We start from the raw sequence: 19818 nt of genomic DNA on the forward strand, positions 1-19818 counted from the left end.
CCGTTAGAAATATGGTGCTGGACGAATATTACGTGACCGATTACGCTCCTTCGTTTTTCCGGAGAAGGAGAGCGCGCAACTCTGGAGATTTTTATTTCTCAGCAGGTATTACATCGTCTTTCTTTATTAGCAATTTTTAATGGGCTATCTTTTTACCATTTGATAAAGCTACGTTAGGTTTGAATTGTCTATTTTCTTAATTAGCATATTATGTTTAATAGATGCAAACTATGAAAATTTAAGATCGCAACGCGTGTAGTTTATACATTTTTTTTTTCAAAATAGATAAATATTAATTCGGTTTATTTCTACCTTTTAGATTTCAACGATGATTCTCAAAGTTCCGTAAAAATCTTGATTACAAAACTTCGATCAAATTTTAAATTACATATATTTTTCGATTTGCAAATTTGAAGAGTTAGTTTATAAAAGAAAAGAGATGATAGAAAACGAGGGAAAGAATACTTTTGTAATCTCGTATCAAACTTTTAAAGAGAAAGATAAACTCAACGATAGTCTCATGAAAAGACTTGATAGAATAAAATAGGAACAGGAACGATTAGTGTGAAAATAAAAACTTCTTTTTTTTTTTTTATTGTATCAAATTGATTGCTCGCTATATACGCTGTTTTTAAGGTTGAAATTAGTTGCGAAACATTTTCGTAAGCTTCCCAAAGTCGACGCAAGTAAAAGTGCTTCCCTAAGAGGATTCAAAATTGCCCGATGCGCCTAAGTAGTTGCGAACATTTATTAGTCAGACAGCCGCTGTTTGACCAGTGGTACGCTCGAACTACGTTCGCTTACAGCGAGTAATTAATCGTTGGAAACAGTTCGCTCCTTTCCAACGTTCTATTTAGGAAATATACTCATGTTGAACAATTAACAATTACCACGATGTTTCTGAAATTTATCGAGATAAATAATTTTCAAATAAGATTCTACAATATACATATACATATATATATATATATATATATATATATATATATAAGATAAAATACCAACTTCTTTTTTATTTTAATTAAACGAATTCTATTAACCTGTTTCATTAAAATTTTCGCTTCCATCAGTTGATTAAAATTAATAATATCTCTGTATGAAATATTTTTCGATAAATCATTATCAAGCTGTTCGTTTTATCAAAACAACTGTTTTAATTAAATCAATCTTACCGATCTATTACGTTAAATCTATTTTCCCGCTATGTAATCGAATGTAATTGAAATCATCGATATTCTCGTATAATAAACGATTCTCATCATACACCGGATGTACCAGAAACAAGAAAACGTTTTCTGAAAAAGATATTAAACGTCAGCCTCCAATCACGCAAAGTGAATTAACTGCGCATTACCTCGAGATCCATCGTTTAGCAGAATCTTTATCTTACACCGCCCCGTGTCACGGACGTTCTCCGCCCCGTCTGTCGGCTACACGCGGGGAACGATGTCGCGAATCGTACAAAAATTCACGGCAGGATGATTTATAGGTACAACGTAAATATCGTGGCGCGCGTTCACTCTTCCCAGTCCCGAGCTTGTTTTTTCCTCTGTTTTCTCTCTGCTGGACCACTGCACAACATCGTACTCTCTTTTTCTCGTTTTCCGTCTCTTTCTCTCACTGTCACCCAACCCATTTCGTTCTTCCCCCCTCTCTACTAACCGTCCCTCATCGGCGGAGCCAGCAGCCCTGCGGTGGAATTTGCATTTTTAAATTAACTTGCCTCTGTTTGCAGCTATCTCGGCGCGACGCCGCCACCGTCGAGTCCGGGGCTTTACAATTTTATGCAACAACGCGCTTCGAGTGTCTCGCCACCACCCTCGACACGCTTTCTCTTTCTCTCTTCCCTCTTGCTTTCTGCCTATCCCCAGTTCACCACCCACTCAACTCACCCTCCTCTCTCTCTCTCTCCCTGTTGCACGCCTAACCCCTCTCGTGCCTCTTGCCCTTGTCCGCAAAAACCGTCCCCAGGTGATCGATATTATTGTTATCGTTATCGTTCGAACCGAGCTCGAAGCGGCTTCAGTTCCCATACTTCCCATTCACGTTACCGTTGCGGCCAATTACTTCTAACCACGACAGCGACGGTTTTACGGCGGTATATCGCTATCGCGAAAACGCCCACCGAAACGCAATATGCATCGAATCGGACCCGGTATTCCGGTTTTTCGTTGCGCCCGTTCCTTCGCGTCCGCGGGCTATCTCCGTTTTTCCCAATATTCCTTTTTTCATATCTTCTCTGTCTTTCTCGTTTTGTTTTCCTCTGTTTCGGTCGCGGTATACGACCGTTTTACTACGGGTAGAGAGCACACGTATTTCTCTATAGATACGCGCGCTTTTATTGAATACAGAAACCGCGACGATTGCCTTCTTTTTCCATTAGGCGACCATGGGAGAACGTGGGATCGCGGAAATTGACCTTAACCGACGATAGAACTCGGTGATATGCGCTTGCCTATAATCGCCGGCAGAAGGGGCAGATATTTTTCGCAGATTGAATTTGTCTCGTCGATAACTAACTTTCTCGTGGCACGCGGTACTTGCCGAATTGCACATACGGTTTCGATTGGATCGTTGAAAAAATTGACTTGGAACCGGAGACTTGGTGAACGCGGAAATATTTATTCTGTGTATGAAAAACGACGAAGAAAATGAAATATATTATCTGTCAGAAGAACTTCCGTCGCAAGATACAAATTTGATAGTGGCAATTAAAAAATATATGAAATATATGAACTGATAATAATATGTTTCGATTGAATCGTCGAAAAAATTGTCTTGAAAACGTGGAAATCGTTTGTTGTATGTTCGAAAGGCAACGAAGAAAATGAAATATACTTATCGAAGGTATTTTTGTCATAAGAAAAAGACTCGATACTGCTAATTATAAGATTCATAAAACATACGAACTGATAATAATAACTTCGACGAGATCGTCGAAAACAACTGATTTCGAAGCGGTTGCATCGAACGTGCACGTGTTTGTTCTGTACACGAAAAACGACGAAGATAATGAGATATATCCGTCGAACGAATTTTTGTCGTAAAACGCTGTTAATTATAAAACGTTTGGAATACGCGAACTAGTAATAACAATTCTCCAATAGACGCGTAAACATCTGATCTAATTATCATCGTTATCGATCGCATCAAACGTATCGCTTTCGAAACGAGATACAAATTCCAATAAATATTCCGCCGCTATTCCTATATCGCTAAAACGTATTTGCTCCTCGAGACATTCCACGTCACCCGACACACGAGTTGAGAGAGAGAGAGAGAGAGAGAGGGAGAACGGATAGGAAATTGTCAGGAGACCGCAATATATCGTCGAAGAATACTCGGGCTCCATCGTCGAGACGTTGACGAGGTGCGAGGGTGGAAGAAGAACGCCAGATTTTCGCTGATTTTCGGAGCGACGCTGAGTGGTGCTTTACGAGATTTCTCAAGGACACGTCGTGTCGGAGGCCGGTAGAGTACTCTCGTTGCTCGATCGGAGCAGGAAATAGGGGGTGAAGAGCAGGGCGAAATAAAAAACATTGCTTATGACGAGAAAAATAAGAAACTAAAACGAATGAGGAAAAGAAGGATAAAAAGATTGGAACGGGATGGTAAACGAGGGAAGAACGGCGAAAGAAACGACAAAGGAATAAGGAGCATACAGAATAGCTTGCCATAAAGTGTCTTCGCGTTATCTGCGAACACAGAGCGAAGAAGGGGATGAGGAAACATTTTTATCGCTGTGTGAAACGTTGGATAGGGAAGTTTGGAGGACAGAGACGGAAGAAAGACATAGCTGGAACTTAGAGAGCGAACAAGCAGAAGCATCGAGGAGAGGGGACGAACTAGCAGGAAAATGGGGAGACAGTTCTGGTAATTGAAAAGCCAGTGGTGGATTACGATCGTCGCTTTATTTCGCGGGCTCTTCGGTGCCGGGCTTCTTCCCTATTATCTCGCCCGTTTCTTCAGCTGCTGCTCCCTTGCGTCGGCCTCCTTGTAACAAGAAAAACGACAGGGAATGAGAATCGGAAGGAGAAAGAGGCGGTGGAGTGTGCGTGGAATGGGTCAGACAGAGAAACCGTCTAAGTGGTTAGGGATCGGGCGGCGACAAGGACGTGCCGTGGAAATAGAAAGAAATAGATAACAGAGAACCGCTGGATAGACTTCTATAAGAGCGTGAAAGTAAGAAACAGAGGAAAGAAGGACGAAGATCGTATATAGGAAAAATGAAAAAAATAAGGAGTGTAGAGGATAGAAGAAGAAAAGAGGAAGAAGATAGTAGAGAAGAAAAAGGTCGTACGCAAGAATGCCCGCGGAGAGGCGCATTCTCGCGCGATTACCAACGCGCGGTCCGTTGCGCCGTGCCGGCCTTAACGAATGGCTTCGTAAACCGTGGGCGCTTTAAGGTCATTACACAACGCAAAAAAGCCAGTTAATGGGCGTCCCGGTGGCGTGGCATCGGTAGGACCGACAGGAAGGTCAAACACAGAGATATCCAAGAGATAGAGAAGAGGATCGAAAGATGGTATAGAGAGAGGAGGAAGAAAAGAAGACGATCAACCGACTAGCCGTCCCCGATCGAACCACTGATTTATAGTGGCCGTATATTCCAGCAGAAGGACGATAGAAGGAGACGAAAGAGAGAGAATCTGCTGCTATCGCGAGTTGTTAAACGCCGTACCCTTGCGGGACACGTACAGCTAACCCCTTTACTGAAACGGCCTCGAGATTGCGTGTAGGAATCTTGTTAACCGCTCGAGCTAGACCTATGATCCTGCCTACTTTCGATCTTACACGTGTTGCTGGTGTATAGCCGCGGTTGGCTATCGATAATAGCTGAATTATGGTCGAGGTGAAAATAGGCTAGCCGTATTTTCGATCCTACACCAGTTCCCAGCACAATGTACAGCGATATGCTCGATGAATATGGGCACCGGAGTGGACGAGGGGCCATACGTCGCGTAACACGGCGAGTGTATCGATAGCAGCGATCGAGACACGGCTCCTACGACGAACAACGTCTACCTCGAAGTCCTGCATTTAATGAGGGAATTTTGTGGAGTTTGGCCTGGTATAATCTGATTTTGCATCGATTAACCTTTGTAGAATGTTTCAAGTTTCTTTTGGTCGCTGAGACAAATCTCGTTATTCCAATCTGCCTATCGAAAGAAACCGGTTTTAGATTTTCTAAATTATCAAATTACTAAAATTATTCATATGTAAAATTAATCTTAACTTTTACTAAGACAGACTTTTACTGAGTCAGAGTTATCGTATTCTTATTTTTACAATGTTAATTTTAATTATATTCATTTATATATAATGCATTCGAACGTATATTTAAAGGCTGACGGTAGTTTTAACGTTAAAAAATACTACGACACAGTGTGATGTAGTCAATCTCGTTGCCGCATGCGTCGTTGTCAATGTACCTTTTCAGCAATCCGCTCGTTCCGGAACACTCTCCCTGCCACTTCCGGTCGCGAAAGGGGAGAAGATTCAGAAAACAGAGCCTCGTCCAGAGAGCCGGACAATTATATTGTGAAATATATACGGAGACGTAATTACGGGGCGGTCGGAGAGCTCGGGTGGCCCTAGGCGGAGTTTTACGGCCGCCTCATTAAATTACGAACTAATTACCGGTCGGCGAATTATTAAAAAGCTTAGTCGGCCGTTAAACGTGCCGCGAGTCGTAAAAGAGGGGCTGCCACATTGGCGGACGCGTGTGCGTGCGTATATGTGCGTTAACCACGCCGCCCTCGAGACTTGATAGCCTGCCATCCGGCTCGAGAGCTCGCTATCCCTTAACTCGTTGGCAACGGGAAAAATTAATTTTCACCAAATCGATGTTCCTTAACTTTTAGAGCTGAAATCCTCGTTTTCAAAGTGAACCGCCTTCTCCCTTTCCCTTTTACCTTCGGTCGATAACAGGTAGATCGAAAAAGGAAGCGAAATTGTTGCTGTTTTAAATATGAGTATTTTTAACGAGATTTTTAACGTCTCCTCCGTTTTCAGTATATTTGCAAGTTGAACGTTTTGGGAATAGAGATTATGTAGGTTGAATGAAATTAATAAATGAATAGTACCATAAGGGCTTACATGTTTTTAGTAATTGCAAACACGAAACATTTGACACCAGTCATTTCAACTGATTTGATAGTTCTTGTGTTAGATTTAGAAACATTAGACGTAAATTTTTATGCAATTGCGTGTGAACGAGATCAATTGTCTGAAACGACATCACTTACAAAGTATGAAATTAATGCACCAAATTTAGAATAATAAAGAAGTACATGAAGATGTTTATTTAAAAACATTAATATATACTATATAATCCGTGTATCATTTAAAACCGAGCGATCTACGTGTAAACGTTCTAGGTGTTTAATTTTCATGAAAAATTCTTTAATCCCCCCACAATTGACATATCCTCATTAAAAGCGATGTACATACGTACATAGCATACTTGCACGAAACGAATCAACATCGAGCTTCAAGAGCCTCGTCTTCCCTTCCAAATAATCATCCCTGAAGACAAACACAACGAAGCTGCTCCATTAGCCAAAGTAAAGCAATTTCTACGCACGTGTAGTCACCGATTGCGGGCCACCTGGAAACCGACTTTCGAGGGCATTCATTTGAAAATCGTCTCGGACACGGTGTCTCGACGCGACTGTAAATCGCGTTCCAGTTGTTCGACGGAGTCCCGCGAGCCCTCGAAACGCGATCGTTGCGAGACGCGAGACGAATCGCGCGGATTATTCACGCCGCCCGCGGCGATCGCGCGGTTTCCAAGCTTTCGCGCCAACAGACGATACGAACAAAGAGAGAAGAAAGAGAGAAAGAGAGAGAGAGAAAAGAGAGTGTTTCTTGCTTTGGAATTAAATTAACCGCGCGCGCCCGCCTCGCGTCTGCGCGCAGCGCACGATGAATGGTTCGCGCGTAAATATCGGCGCGCACAGAGCGGAACGAACCGCGGGCCGAACGAATCGATCGTAAAAGAGCGAAACGAAGCGATTCGCTGTCGCGGCACTGTTGAAATTGCCCTCGGCCGCGCCTCTACACTATGGACGATCGCAGACAAGCCGCTGGGCCCCTTCTCTCCTTTCCAGCCGCTTCGAAGATACCCTTCTCGCCACGCTGAATCAATTTGAATTCTATTATTACCGCTATTGTTTCCGGTTCACTTTCCCCTCATCGAAACATTATCGCGGTCGTTTCGCACTGACGTTTCGTTCAGCTTATTGTTAGTATCGCCCGATCTACACGAGGCTTCGTGTTGTTTGATTTCTTGTTAAATCGACTGCTTTCTTTTAATGATCTCTTCTTTTCACTTTATAACAGTGATATAACGATAGTCTTTTTGGAGATTTTAGATAGGTGTTTTTTTTAATGATTGAATTATTACCGTGGGTATTTTCTCGTCTTGATGTTTGCTTCTAACTTATTATGGCGTTAGGTTACGGCAACATTTCATTCCAAATGTTTTCTCAATCAATTTATTGAATATCTTTTTAACGTTCTGAAAACGGGTTCCGAAAATGTGTTTTGTATCTTTCTCGCGCTGTTTCTTTTTCTATTTGATGTTAGGTCCTGGGGAATCGTACGTAATTCGTGTGAGGTACATTTAGCTGTTTTTAATTAACGCGTATATTTCTTCATGAATTATTTTACGGGCTTTGATACTGATGGAGAATTCGATAGCGTTTAGTAAGATGTTTAGTAACTCGCGTTGATACTTAATTAAAATGATAAAGTTACGAGCCCCTTGAGAAAACAGTTGCATGCTTCGTAATAAATCATGAGAATGAAAGTGGAATCGAAAATTCATATCATTTTTCTCTATCATTATCTTCTATTACAAAATCTGCTTAAAATTATTTAGAAAATAAATAGTATTCTTTCGTAGAAGCTAATTCAAAAAAGTCACATTATAACCGAAGTATTATTACATAAAAACGTCTGAAACAGACATCTTCGGAGATAAATTAAAAATAAGTAAGACTAAATTAAATCGATTCTTTCGATTTATGCTTATCCGATCCTCTTAACCTACAATATCGTGTGAGAGACGTGGTATTGTCGATGTCATTGATTTATTATTCGCTTGCAAATAATAAAAACATCTTGCAAACTAAAATTAGTTGTACCTTTCACATGCATTTCCATATCAAAAGACATGTGCAATCTGCACAACTTCGAACGCTCAGGCGAACAGTGAAATGACTCGACGTGTGATCGACCTTGTTGTTTATGGCACGCGCTATCGGAACTTAAATCGCAGAGCAAGAGGTTAAGCCCGGTGTATATTTTGTTACGGATTCGAGAACACCATGTGGTGTACTCGAAAAGAGGCGGCGAACGGTCGAACAGGAGAGAGTCTTCAAGGGATTTTTATCTCCGTATAAACAATCCTCTCAAGTGTCTCGTAAAAACAGAACGCCGCTGTTACTTCTGTTTCTCGGGTTAACGAGAAAAGTGGCCATTAGCGGCTGGCTGCACGTTCCCCTCGTAGGTGGTGGTATTACATTGATTTCCATAACAAATGTTGGTGCAAAACCAGACGACGACGGCGTGATCAGCGTGAATAGCGAATTTAGCGGCGAGAGAACAGAGGGTGGCGCGAGCGAAGATCGAACAGAAGGATGGGCGGAAAGACGTTGAAGAGGTGGAACACGGGGATGGAGATAGGAGGCGGGAGAATGTCATTAAGGTAGCGTGATGTTTTTAATTAATTAATTCGCGGCAGCTACGGATTTAGCTTCTCATAAATTCCAGCGTGGTGCGTCGACCGCGAAAACGAGGGGATCGAGAAACCGTCGTTCTCCTAGGGACGATATAACGAAGGAGACGAGACGGAAGGAAAAAGGACAAAAGACAGACGGAGGAGGGTGTACTGCAAAGTATTTAAAAATATTAAGTACCCCCGACGGAGACGGATATTAAGACAGAGCCGTGAGGTAGAATCGACGAAGGGATGGAACGCGGAAAAGTAAAAGGAGCGATAGTAGCAGTGATGGAGATGGTGGATGGGGCAACGACGGCGCCGACGATGGTGGTGGCGGAAAGGAAGCAGAATTATGGGATTGAAGCGCGACAGGAAGCACGGACCTTGGGAGGTTATGGGGGACGAAGGATGAGGGGACTACCGTTGGTAGGAGAACGTTTCAATTAGTAATTAAAACGTGCCGTGCTACTACTACCTCTAACCCTCCTATCTCGACTTTACACAGTGGCTGTTGCCTCTCTTATATTGTCGTCGTCATCGTTGCTACCGCCGCCATCTTGTAAATTAATTAATGCGCCCCTAACGAGATCAGAGGTGTCGGTAAGGCAGCTGGGATCGGTAGTTCTCTACCCTGTCAGCGGAGAGGGCGAACAACCTCCTCGATGTTTCTGGGGATGAGCGTGGTCTCCTCAGCCTCGTGCTACTTCCCTAGAACCATTTCCGTTCTTTCGCATCGATACACACGTGCACACCTTTCTCTCTTTGAACTTCTTTTCTCTTTCTTCTCTTCTTGCGTGTCTCGATTTCCCCGATTTTCGTCTCGTGTAATTGTAAGTACTATTTACGTACGCTAATCGATTAATCCCTCTTAAGGTTTAAAGCTGTCTTCGAAAAATTCTCATCTTGGCAAATTGCTCGTAAAAATGTAAAAGGGAAACGGAAGAAACTTTCCTCATTTTCAAATAGACACGCTTTTTCTCCACTTTCTCCGCTTTTTCTATTGAGCAGAAAAGTAATCGGTAAACGAGTCGTGTTCCCGGTAGCTGAACGAAACTCTCGTGTGACGCGGCATCCCTCGGATCTCGTCGACTGCCTTTCCAAACGTTCAATCAGGAACGACCCTGGACCAGGAGTGAATTAGTCCGTTCCGGGGATCGAAGTCAAAGATTGCTGGAGCAAAGGGTAGGGAGAGCGGTGGTTGCAGGCAATGTTGGGACTCGGTGTCGGGATCTCTCGACCCTTTCAAACCCTTTCATCGGCGCTTCGTCCGCTTACATAATGCAGCCACTCTAATTAAAATAAATTACACTCTCGCGTCAGTTCGCTCTTTTATCCGTCATATCCCCACCATCCTTGCACGGCGACGTTTTTTTATCCTCGCTCCGTCGCTTTTTTTGCACCGCACTTTCGACCACCAGCCACCAGGTAGCGAGAGACACCGGCTAGGTAACCACCCTCTCCCTCCTTTTCCTCTCTTTTCCTTTTTCATCCCGCCTCTCTCTCCCCCCTCGCTCGTTTATTTGCACTTTATTCGAGATTTAATTTACCGACCTCCGGGCGACAGGCTCGTTGGTGTGCGCTCGACTCTGTGATGGGATTAAAAAAAAAAAAAAGATCACGGCGGGAGGAAGGCGAGAAGGCCAGCGTCAACAGAGTGTGAGTGGCAAACTCCCGCGACCAGAGAGAAAGAGGAGTTGGAAAAATTGTGCATGACCAAACAGCAAACGAACTGCAGGAAAAATGATTATATGGAAGGAAACACTGGGAACCAAAGATGAAGAACAATCGATATGCCATGGTCTCTATCGGGGCTGACTTTTCGAGGCTTACAAGCGGAGACTGGGAATATTCTCGGGCAAAAGAATGTTCTTAAGCCTCTCCGACCGGCATTCGCGTTCCATTGGAGGCTTCTCGAAACGGGAAATCGATAATTGCAGTCGCGTTTGTTCGACGAGCATAATAGAGAACGATCTTTTAAACCTGGCAATTGCTTCATTTCACCCCTGTCTTCGCTTTCACCTTCGTTGTTCCGCTAATTAACGCTGAAAACTCCGTGTTCATGGGTGGAGTGAGGAAGAACGGGCACGATCTGAAATTATCGAGTCCCGATATCCACAGTTCTGTCTGTGAAACGAGCGTCGTTGAACGACAAAACGCGACGAAGGAGAAAAAGAAATCGTCGGACGAGGCTGAACGAGCCTTTGATCGGCGCGAAACTCGTTGACCGGTCGCGCCCTTCTCAAGGATATTCGCCGTCTCGCTGTCAGCTCGTTCTCGTTCCGCGAACGAATTAATGCGGCGCCGTTTCTCGAGCACTTTTCTCATTGGCATCGAGGGCCACTCGCTTTCGCGACAATTTGCCGCGAGCTATTCGGATCGGCCGTAAGTATCGTGAAATTCAATTAAGTTCGTGCTTGTGCAACTCGAGCGATCCGATTCCTCTCCTTTTTCCACCCCCGTGTGTACCCTTTTCTCGCTCGGCTCTCACAGCAGCAGCCTGTGAACGCTCTCTCCCACCAGTTTGTAAAATAAAAAAAAAACCGCCTATACCACGGCGTCGTGACGGCGATAAATAAATATTCCAGAGGCGTTCCAGCTTTTTTCTCCCTCTCGCCTCTCTTTACCCTCGTCTTTGCTCGCGCAAGCAGCGAGAACAGTCGCCTCTCGGTGTTTCATGAATTGGTTATGAGTCAACACCTCGACCGAGCCTGGCCAAGCGAGATTCAGAGGAAAAGCAGCAGACGTTCCACGCTTTCCTCCCTGTTCTTTCTTTAACTCTCCCCTTGCTTGGTATTTCCATTTCTTTTTATTTCAACTCAACCCAGACGTTTCTCGGATCGCGTACGCTTCCGAGGAGCTCCGCGTGGAGAAATATTTTTCCGGATTGCGAGAGGAATCCCGAGACGGTACGCCGTCTGTGGAGAATAGTAGCGTGTCAGGGGTGGCAGAGGGTCGGAGCAAGAGGAGAAAAGCTTCTTCCGGGAACGGGAAGACAGAGCTTACCGGTGCACGAATAATAACGACTCACATTCTCTTCCGTTCGTCGTCAGTTTTCGATTCGATATACGGGAGTTTTCTCCTTCTTTCTTCCCTTCCTTTTCTATTATCCACTCTGGTCTCTTTGCCAGCTTTTCCTTATTTCCTTCCGCGACGATTTCGTTCGACTCGGTTCCGTGAAACCGTGCGCCACTCGGTCGATTCATACCGGTCGTCGGGATCGGATTGCAAAGGGTAAGTGGCGAGGCAAAGCGCGACAAAAAGGGGCTCCCTGACGGCGAGAAGAGCACGAAAATACAGCCGGATAACGAGTTGTCAAGGGGGATGGAAGTTTTATCGTATGGCACGCGAGCAGGTATAAATCCGAACCGATACGGCAAAGTGGAGCCGTGGAAAACAAGACGCTTTTCTTCTTTTTACGCTAGTCGAGTGGGTGATACTGTGTACTACAGAGGTGTAGGTTAGGCGGATTTTATTTTCAGGAATGTCAGATATACAAAGGGAAAGAGGAGAAGACTCCGCAAGTAGATTTGGCTTTCTTTTGAAACGTAGACTGCCGCTCTTTTTGTTTCTTTTTCTTTTTAAGTTTCAGAACGATCGAATTGTATTGCTCGATTGTACAAACGATATACATATATATGCTCTTTTTCCAACATATTTCTTGAAATTAATTGTTCTATATTGCTTTTTTAATTCGTTGTGTGTAGTCTGTATTCTGTATTCTCGTTGTTATTAATTTTACTTTATAATTAATTTTTGTTCTACATGTTTTGATAATACGTATCCAGTAAATATGCGATGATTAAATAAGTTGCTTTACTGTTATTTAAACACGTTAACTGTTCTTTCAAATTGGCACGTAACAATAAAAACCTTATAGGTAACGATGAATTTCAAAACGATACAATTCGTAGAATATTATAAATGGTTTAAGACGCGTTTGCCAAGTACTTAAATAATAAGTTGATAAAAAAAAAAAAAAATAAAAAATCGTAACAATTTAATTATTGGAATATCATCGCAAGAGTTTTGTATAGCCAATAAAAATTAATTTCTACATCAACTCTATACCTCGATATTCGTTCACAACCTACCACAGAAAATATCTAAATCCTGCTGCGATATTCGATATTATTTCATCGAAACACAAAAAGCTCTTACCAAGCGAAACAAAATACACGATGGTATAAATTTTTGTTTCGTTAATTTCGTTTCGGAGCCGGTGTACGCACGACGTACAAACACGACGACACGCCCTCGACCGAAACCAGGACCCGTGCATCGAGCGTTTTTAAAACGCTCTTCCGCGCCGCGTTCTCGCGTGTTTGCGCACCGATCCAGCGGAGAGCATCTTGCTCTCGACGTTGCTTGGTTCCCCGGGGTTAATTTTAAATTGCGCCCGGCGTTGCTCGTAATCCAGCTAGCTCGTCGCTCGCGTCTACGCTCGAGTGTAAACGTTTGCTCGCGCGCGGAACCGTGGAATTCAGCGTGGATAAACAAACAAATATAAATTTCTGTGCAGTTTCTCCCCTCTCTTTATCCCCCCCCCCTCTCTCTCTCTCTCTCTCTCTCTCTCTTTCTCCCTCTCCCTCCCTGCAACACGACTGAATTCTCCTGCCAGTCTTCTGAAACGTGGAAAACCAAACAACCACCATCATCTGTCTCTTCCATTTTCCTCTTTCTCTCCGTTTCGCATTTGCGCTCTCCTATGCACATTTGATCCCGACCACGACGAACCAGGTCGAAAACTACCATTATTTGGAGTTCCAATTACGCGACACGCAAGCGAGCAAGACGCGGAGCACGCGTCACGTATTCTGTTCCCAGCATGGAAAGCAACGGAGCAACAGTGAAACGGCGAGGTTGGTGGCGGTGAAGAGGTGCAGGGGGATAGCGGGAAGGGTAAAAGGACCGACGTACTAGCAATCAGTAACATTATACGACGCGACACGAGCCAACCACCCCATTAGCATTCATATTTCAATTTCATAGCCCTCCGGCTGGTGGTTGTACGGGATCCTGTAAGGCTGCCGGGCGGGGTGTGCAACGGAGATAAATACCAGTTCGATGGAAGGGAGAGAGCGTGAAAGGGAAACGGGTTGGGGAGGCTGGCAGTTGGTGGGATGGGGACAGGTAGCGAAAGAGGATTACCAGGAGGAAGCGGGAAAGGCTGATAGAGGGTGGAGAGAGCGATAGAGACGTGTGAACGAGAACGATGAAAGGGGCGGAGAGAGATGGAGGAAGGGTAGCGATGGGAACGATCTGCTCGTGAATAATAGGGATTATTTAAGTTTGGATTAATCAGGATTTTGGTGCTTTCGATAAATAAACTTATTTTTTATGAAACGGTGGTTGGGTTCGAAATACGATAGAAATGGATAAAGCAGGTTTAACGAGAACGGTTCGTAGAATTGTTAATTTTTATAAAAGGTTCTTTTGTTAGTACTTTTTAAAAGATACGGGTATTTCAAAAATTCTCCTTCTTCCTTTTAGAACAGTGAAGAATTTTAGCGGAAGAATCCTTTGAAACATTTAATAGAGGTAGGAGGGTCTAAAGTTGTAAAGAATAAAATTTACTCGTGGTCGTATTTTCAGTATTTTAATCTCTCTGATATCTTTTTTAATAGCGCCAAATAATCGTGTCGATGTTTAAACTCGTTGAAAGCAACTGAGATATTATATTCGCTTTCTATTAAATTCCAACAAAATTCCGATAATAAACAAAATCCAGCATAATTCAGGATTTTTCAATGGTTTCCTCGAGCAGACGATTTACCAGGATTGGACGGCCGTCGATTGAAAATTTCCAAACGATAATCGAATTATTCCCATCGCTAGCCGGTCCGTACACATTATGAAAGCGCGGCGAGATTACGTACGAGCGCGCTCGTCCCGGAGAGAGCAACGAGGAGAGGGTATGAGAGGGTGAACAGAAACAAGCGAGAAACACCAAGGGGCAAGAGAGAGAGAGAGAGAGAGAGAGAACTGAATGGTACGAGAGGGGGAGCAGAAACAAGCGGGAAACACGAAGGGAGAGAGAGTTAATACCGATGGAAACCTATTACCATCTATCTCAATGCCGGTGTAATGGATGCGCAGCCCCGATTATCAATCCGTAATAATTGTGCATATTAAACGGACGCTAATTATCGGTCCGGCCGCGGGCCGGGGGCCACGGGCAACGCCGGCAAATTGCGCAAGTTATGCTGGGTGTGTACGCTGTTAAAACACGGCTCGTAATGACGGTCGCGGAAAAGAGCCACGCCGAAAAGATAATTACGTTGGAAATCACTCGCTGACCGAATAATGTAGCGCGGATTGGGCTCGCGCGACCATGTTTTTCTGTCGTTCGCGAACATCAAAGAGAAAAAGGAGAAGAAAGTTATATAAAACACCTGGATGTTTTAATTAATAATCCTCATTGATCGACTCACACGTTTACTGAACGTGGTTCTTATGTGAGCACGATGGCCTTCCAGCGATTAATTCAAGGACTGTCGACAACTAAAACATCGTTCTTCTACGTACAAAGAAATCAAAGTAAGAGGATATAGAGCGACACAACAAAGGAAGAATATATTTGTTTATATACAGTGTTATATACAGAAATCATTGGATGTTCGAAGATAGCACCGGTATAAATTGATGAAGCGTAAAGAGTAAAAATTAAGATCGTTACAATTTTGTAGAGATTAGGCTAAAGTAAAAAATGAGTCGAAATTAAACTCACAACAATTACAAATATATCCTTTAATATATCCTTTAATTCGATTCTTCAACCTCGAATCGACTAACAATGTCAAAATACCGATGTAGCTGCTTTTGCCTCTAAGCCCTTTCTTTGTGTTAAGCTCCTCATCTCTGAATTTAAATCCAGTAAATATGTTATTTATATTCTTGTCACGTTCGCTATCAGAAGATCATCGACGCGACACAACTCGATCGAAACGACCAAAATCCTCCACCAACGCTCCTCAATCTTTCTACCATAGCGAACCCCAAATCACGATCCATCTACCGCTAGCTAGCAAAGCCTAGCCCGAAATAGATTCACAGTTTCGATTCATCGTTCTATCCGAATGTCAAGAACATCTTGACCACGATCGATCGTCGAGCGATCCTTCAGTGATCTGACTCGAGAGAGATCGGAAGCGGAACGCGAGAACACGGTGACCCCTCCGAGCGGTCTCTCGAGTCTTTTTTGCCAGCCCAGAGCGCTTTTAATAAACGCGCGCCGCGCCCAGCAGTCGCTTTATACTATCAAAGGTGGGGTAAAGGGCGTGCGTGGAAGAGAAAAGGAGGATGGAAGTACAGGAAAAGCGGGAAAGGGAGAGGCAGAATGTATAACGGTAGAGAAGAACGGGGGTGCATTTGACGACGAGCTTTTTACGGCCCTGTGTTCCTGTGTTCAGGCTTTTACGTCCATTTCAGGTTTCCTCCTCTTCCACCGGGCTGATTCGTAACCTTCTCTTTCTTCTTCGCGCGCTCTTTCTCCCCTTTTATTCACTCTGTGCCCCCCAAACCCTCTTCGCCATCCCCTTTTTACCCCGTTTGTTCTCTTTCTCCTGTTCACTTTCGCGCTCTCTTTTCCCTCTCTATCGTTCGACCGCCGGTTTCTTCTTTTAGTTTCGTAGCCAGCTGATTTTATTTGTTCCTCTGTGGTATTCTCTTTCAGCTGCGTGCTACGCGAACCACACACCAGCAGCGTCGCTTTAATTTCTTTTACGAGATGAAATTCGACGCGGTCCGAGTCGTTCTTCTCCCTGCGAGAACCCGCTACTTCCGCTCGTCCTACCGATTCCAAAATCCCCGTTCACCGTGTGTATATAATCGAGTATAAGGCTGCTTTCACACGGAAATACGTGTATCCGTTACCCAGCAGTAAAACGGAGAAAAATAGTCATACGATAGCGCATCCATTTAACAAGGTGGCCGAGTGTTGATAACTTTCTTAATCCTCTTTAAGTGAAACCACAAAACGGGCTGACAGTCTGACTATGAGAGAGAATCGAACGAACTAAGTGATACTGTATTTATCACACAAATAGAATAATAAAATAAATTTCTACGATTTTATTTGTTGCCTTGTTAGTATGACACGACAAAATCGGTTTTAAATTGTCTAATGCATGGACATTGAAATATTGGCATCTGTGAGAATGATAACGAGTTGGACAATTTTCCAACAAAATTTAGAACAAAACACAGATGATGTCAAAATCGGAGTCTGCAAAATACGTATCAAACGAGAAGGGTTTTTCCAAACTTACTTATGATTAAATTAAGCAGTAATATTTCATTCCATCAACTGTATCGATATATGACAAGTCAGTTAATTTTTAAGTAATTAATTAAAATTTATCTGTCCGGATAATAATAATATAAGATATATAATGATAATAAGAGTGTCCGGGTATTTTTGTGCGATGACGTATGCGTATCGCCATGTGGAAGTAGCCTAACAATTGTACGAGATCTTTTACGGAACACGACACGCGACCCATAAAACCCGGCAAACGGTCGGATTTTACGAGCACCGTATCCGTTTCTGTCGGATCAAGAAAACGAGGGAAAAACGAACCGATACCGGCTCTCGCCCTCTCGAAATTCGATTCGAGCGACGTCCATTCGCAGATTGTAATTGCGAATCTGTTTAATTCCCAGATTCCCTCGGAACCGAATTCTCGCGTGAAAATAAATTCATAGATTCGTTTGTTTTAACGAACTGCGGGGAGACAGAAGGGGGAGGAAATGGTAGCATTCGGTGGAAATCGAACGAGTTTGTTTGGCTGTGCGCGATTTGTGTGCTGGCTGCACCGAGTAAATTGGTCATGAATTAGAAGTTGTATCGGTTAATGGTAAACGTGCGGTTGATTTGGGAAAAAGTTATCATACAGTTTTTCGTTCAGAGTCGAATAAATAAAATTAATTGGACCGGATGTTATTCGTATAATACGACTTCTAAAACACGTAATTGTGGATTCGATTTTTGTTAAAGTTTCGTATTGTATTTGTAGAAAAATTGTACTACTCTTTTGTTGGAAAGTTTCATCCACTCCCATTTAGTCAATGTATCGTTAAATGATTGAGAGCAACGTTTTAAAAACGTTCCTCCAAACTCACGTTTCCTGGGAGTTTCATAAGCCCGTTTAGTTTTCATTTCAACGTACAATGGAAAATCTACAATAACACGAACGAAAATAACTTTCTAAGATCAACAATAACGTTTTCTAATTATCCTATGAGATAATTTAATTTAACAGACAGGCGACTAAAAATAACGTTAAATTCGAATGTAACTTTATATTTCTACCTATAAACTTGAACAAATCTAATAACATCAATAATATAATATAATATAATACGACTTTCTGTAAAACCAAACTGATCAATTCCACCTTTTCTGAAGTCTTCGATTTACATAATACTCAATATATAAAAAACCTGAACACTTATTGCCATTACGTGATTCATCACAAAAAGATAGCTTAAAAAATCGCAAATAACATAGTACGTTTTAAAAGATAATTCTTCTACCTAACTGTCATTTTTGCCTACATTTCTACTTACAGAGTTCAGTATATATCCACCCAAAACTTGAAAAATCTCATAAGAAATTTCCTTCTTAAAACAGAATCTTCGGATCTCCGAATTTTCAGAAATATTCTAAATTTTCAGAAACGTAGAAAAAGTTTGGGAACGCGATTTAGCGTATCGCGTGGATGCAGTCGCGTCGTTTAAGCGGAAAACACGGCGCGGGAATCGTAGTAGCGGTATAGTGGTCGGCGATTAAACGCTATCGGTGCACGTGTTGCTTGTATTTACGCGGCATGTTGCATCTCGCAAAGCGAAATCTGTCGTGAGGAGAAGTTCATCGCTTTCTCAATGGGATTATCGTTTCAGTCGGCGTCGAAATTCGTCGTGTTCGCGGCGGGTCGAAGAGAATCCCGACATCGTGTGCAACGATATTGCTATTTGCACATTGAACGCCTAGCCGAATAACCGTTTTCGTTGTTAATAGACTGTTATCGATTGCCCATTGGCGAAACCGCGATTCCACCATTCTCTATCGGTTAAATTGTTTGATACTCACATGCCTCTCCTCCGCCGGGTTAAGACCTGCAACAGATGAAACGATGCTGTTTAAAGTTTAAATGCTGAATAAAGTTTTCTTTTAAACATACACACTCATTTGAGAATTTAAAAAAAAATCGACATATTTTTAATAACACTTGAATATTGTACATAAATCGTAGACTGAATACTGGAAAGATCAGTCATTTTGATTCATAAACGAATAATGAGAAATTACTTCGTTAACAAGTATAATTATTCGCGAAGTTTTGATTTCCAACTGAAAAGAAATGTCATTTTTGTAATTAGTTTTATATTCGATCTCTCAGTGACGGTTTTTAAAGTACAACAGCAACAAAAGTATATATAGAAGAAATATTAGAAAAAAAATGTCTAGTGTTAAATCGCCTGAATTTCTCAAGAAAATTGTTACCAGTCGAGTTGAACGTTTTATATTGACATACATACATATTGATATACATCGTAAAAACACGAATCTTACATAAAATGTAATAATCAAATGACTAAACATTTTAGCATAAAGTACGTTGCATAGCGGTATTCCCTAGCGAAGAAGCTGCTCGAGGAATTCATATTAAACGCAGCGAACAGCGTCACGAAGCATTTAATCAAGAACGTGTCGAGTAAGCAGCTTCCCATATAACTTCCTGTCAAACCCAACAACTCATTTACACAGATATCATATTTAACCTCGTATTTCGTCTTAGAACGACGTCAAATATCAGCGTCGCATTACAAAAACAGAAAAATTATCCATAATGAAACATCCCTAAAACTGAAGTTATTAGATCACGCTGCTTTAACCACCGTTCGATTCATGTAATTCAACAGCGTAATTCAACAGCAAAAATTACATTTTCTTATATTATATTTTTATTAAGCTCTAAAATTAATTATCCGGCTCGAGAACGTTCCTTAAGTGAACATTCGTTTCGCGATTGTATCCTACCTTTCCTTTCTCTGAAACACTTCAAACACCGCTGGCTGCCCGCTGAAGA

General features: G+C 42.5%; 1 protein-coding gene across 2 annotated transcripts in view; it reads right to left on the minus strand.

Moving 5' to 3' along the window:
- LOC126878350 (protein groucho-like) overlaps window positions 1-19818 on the minus strand; it is a 155389-nt gene that overhangs the window by 13138 nt on the left and 122433 nt on the right. For both annotated transcript variants that reach the window (XM_050641096.1, XM_050641095.1), the window contains exon 7: window positions 18819-18844. In XM_050641096.1, coding sequence (XP_050497053.1) covers window positions 18819-18844 — 26 coding nt within the window. The remainder of the gene's footprint in view (window positions 1-18818; window positions 18845-19818) is intronic.

Source organism: Bombus huntii, chromosome 2, assembly GCF_024542735.1.
Source record: "Bombus huntii isolate Logan2020A chromosome 2, iyBomHunt1.1, whole genome shotgun sequence".
NCBI lineage: Eukaryota > Metazoa > Arthropoda > Insecta > Hymenoptera > Apidae > Bombus > Bombus huntii.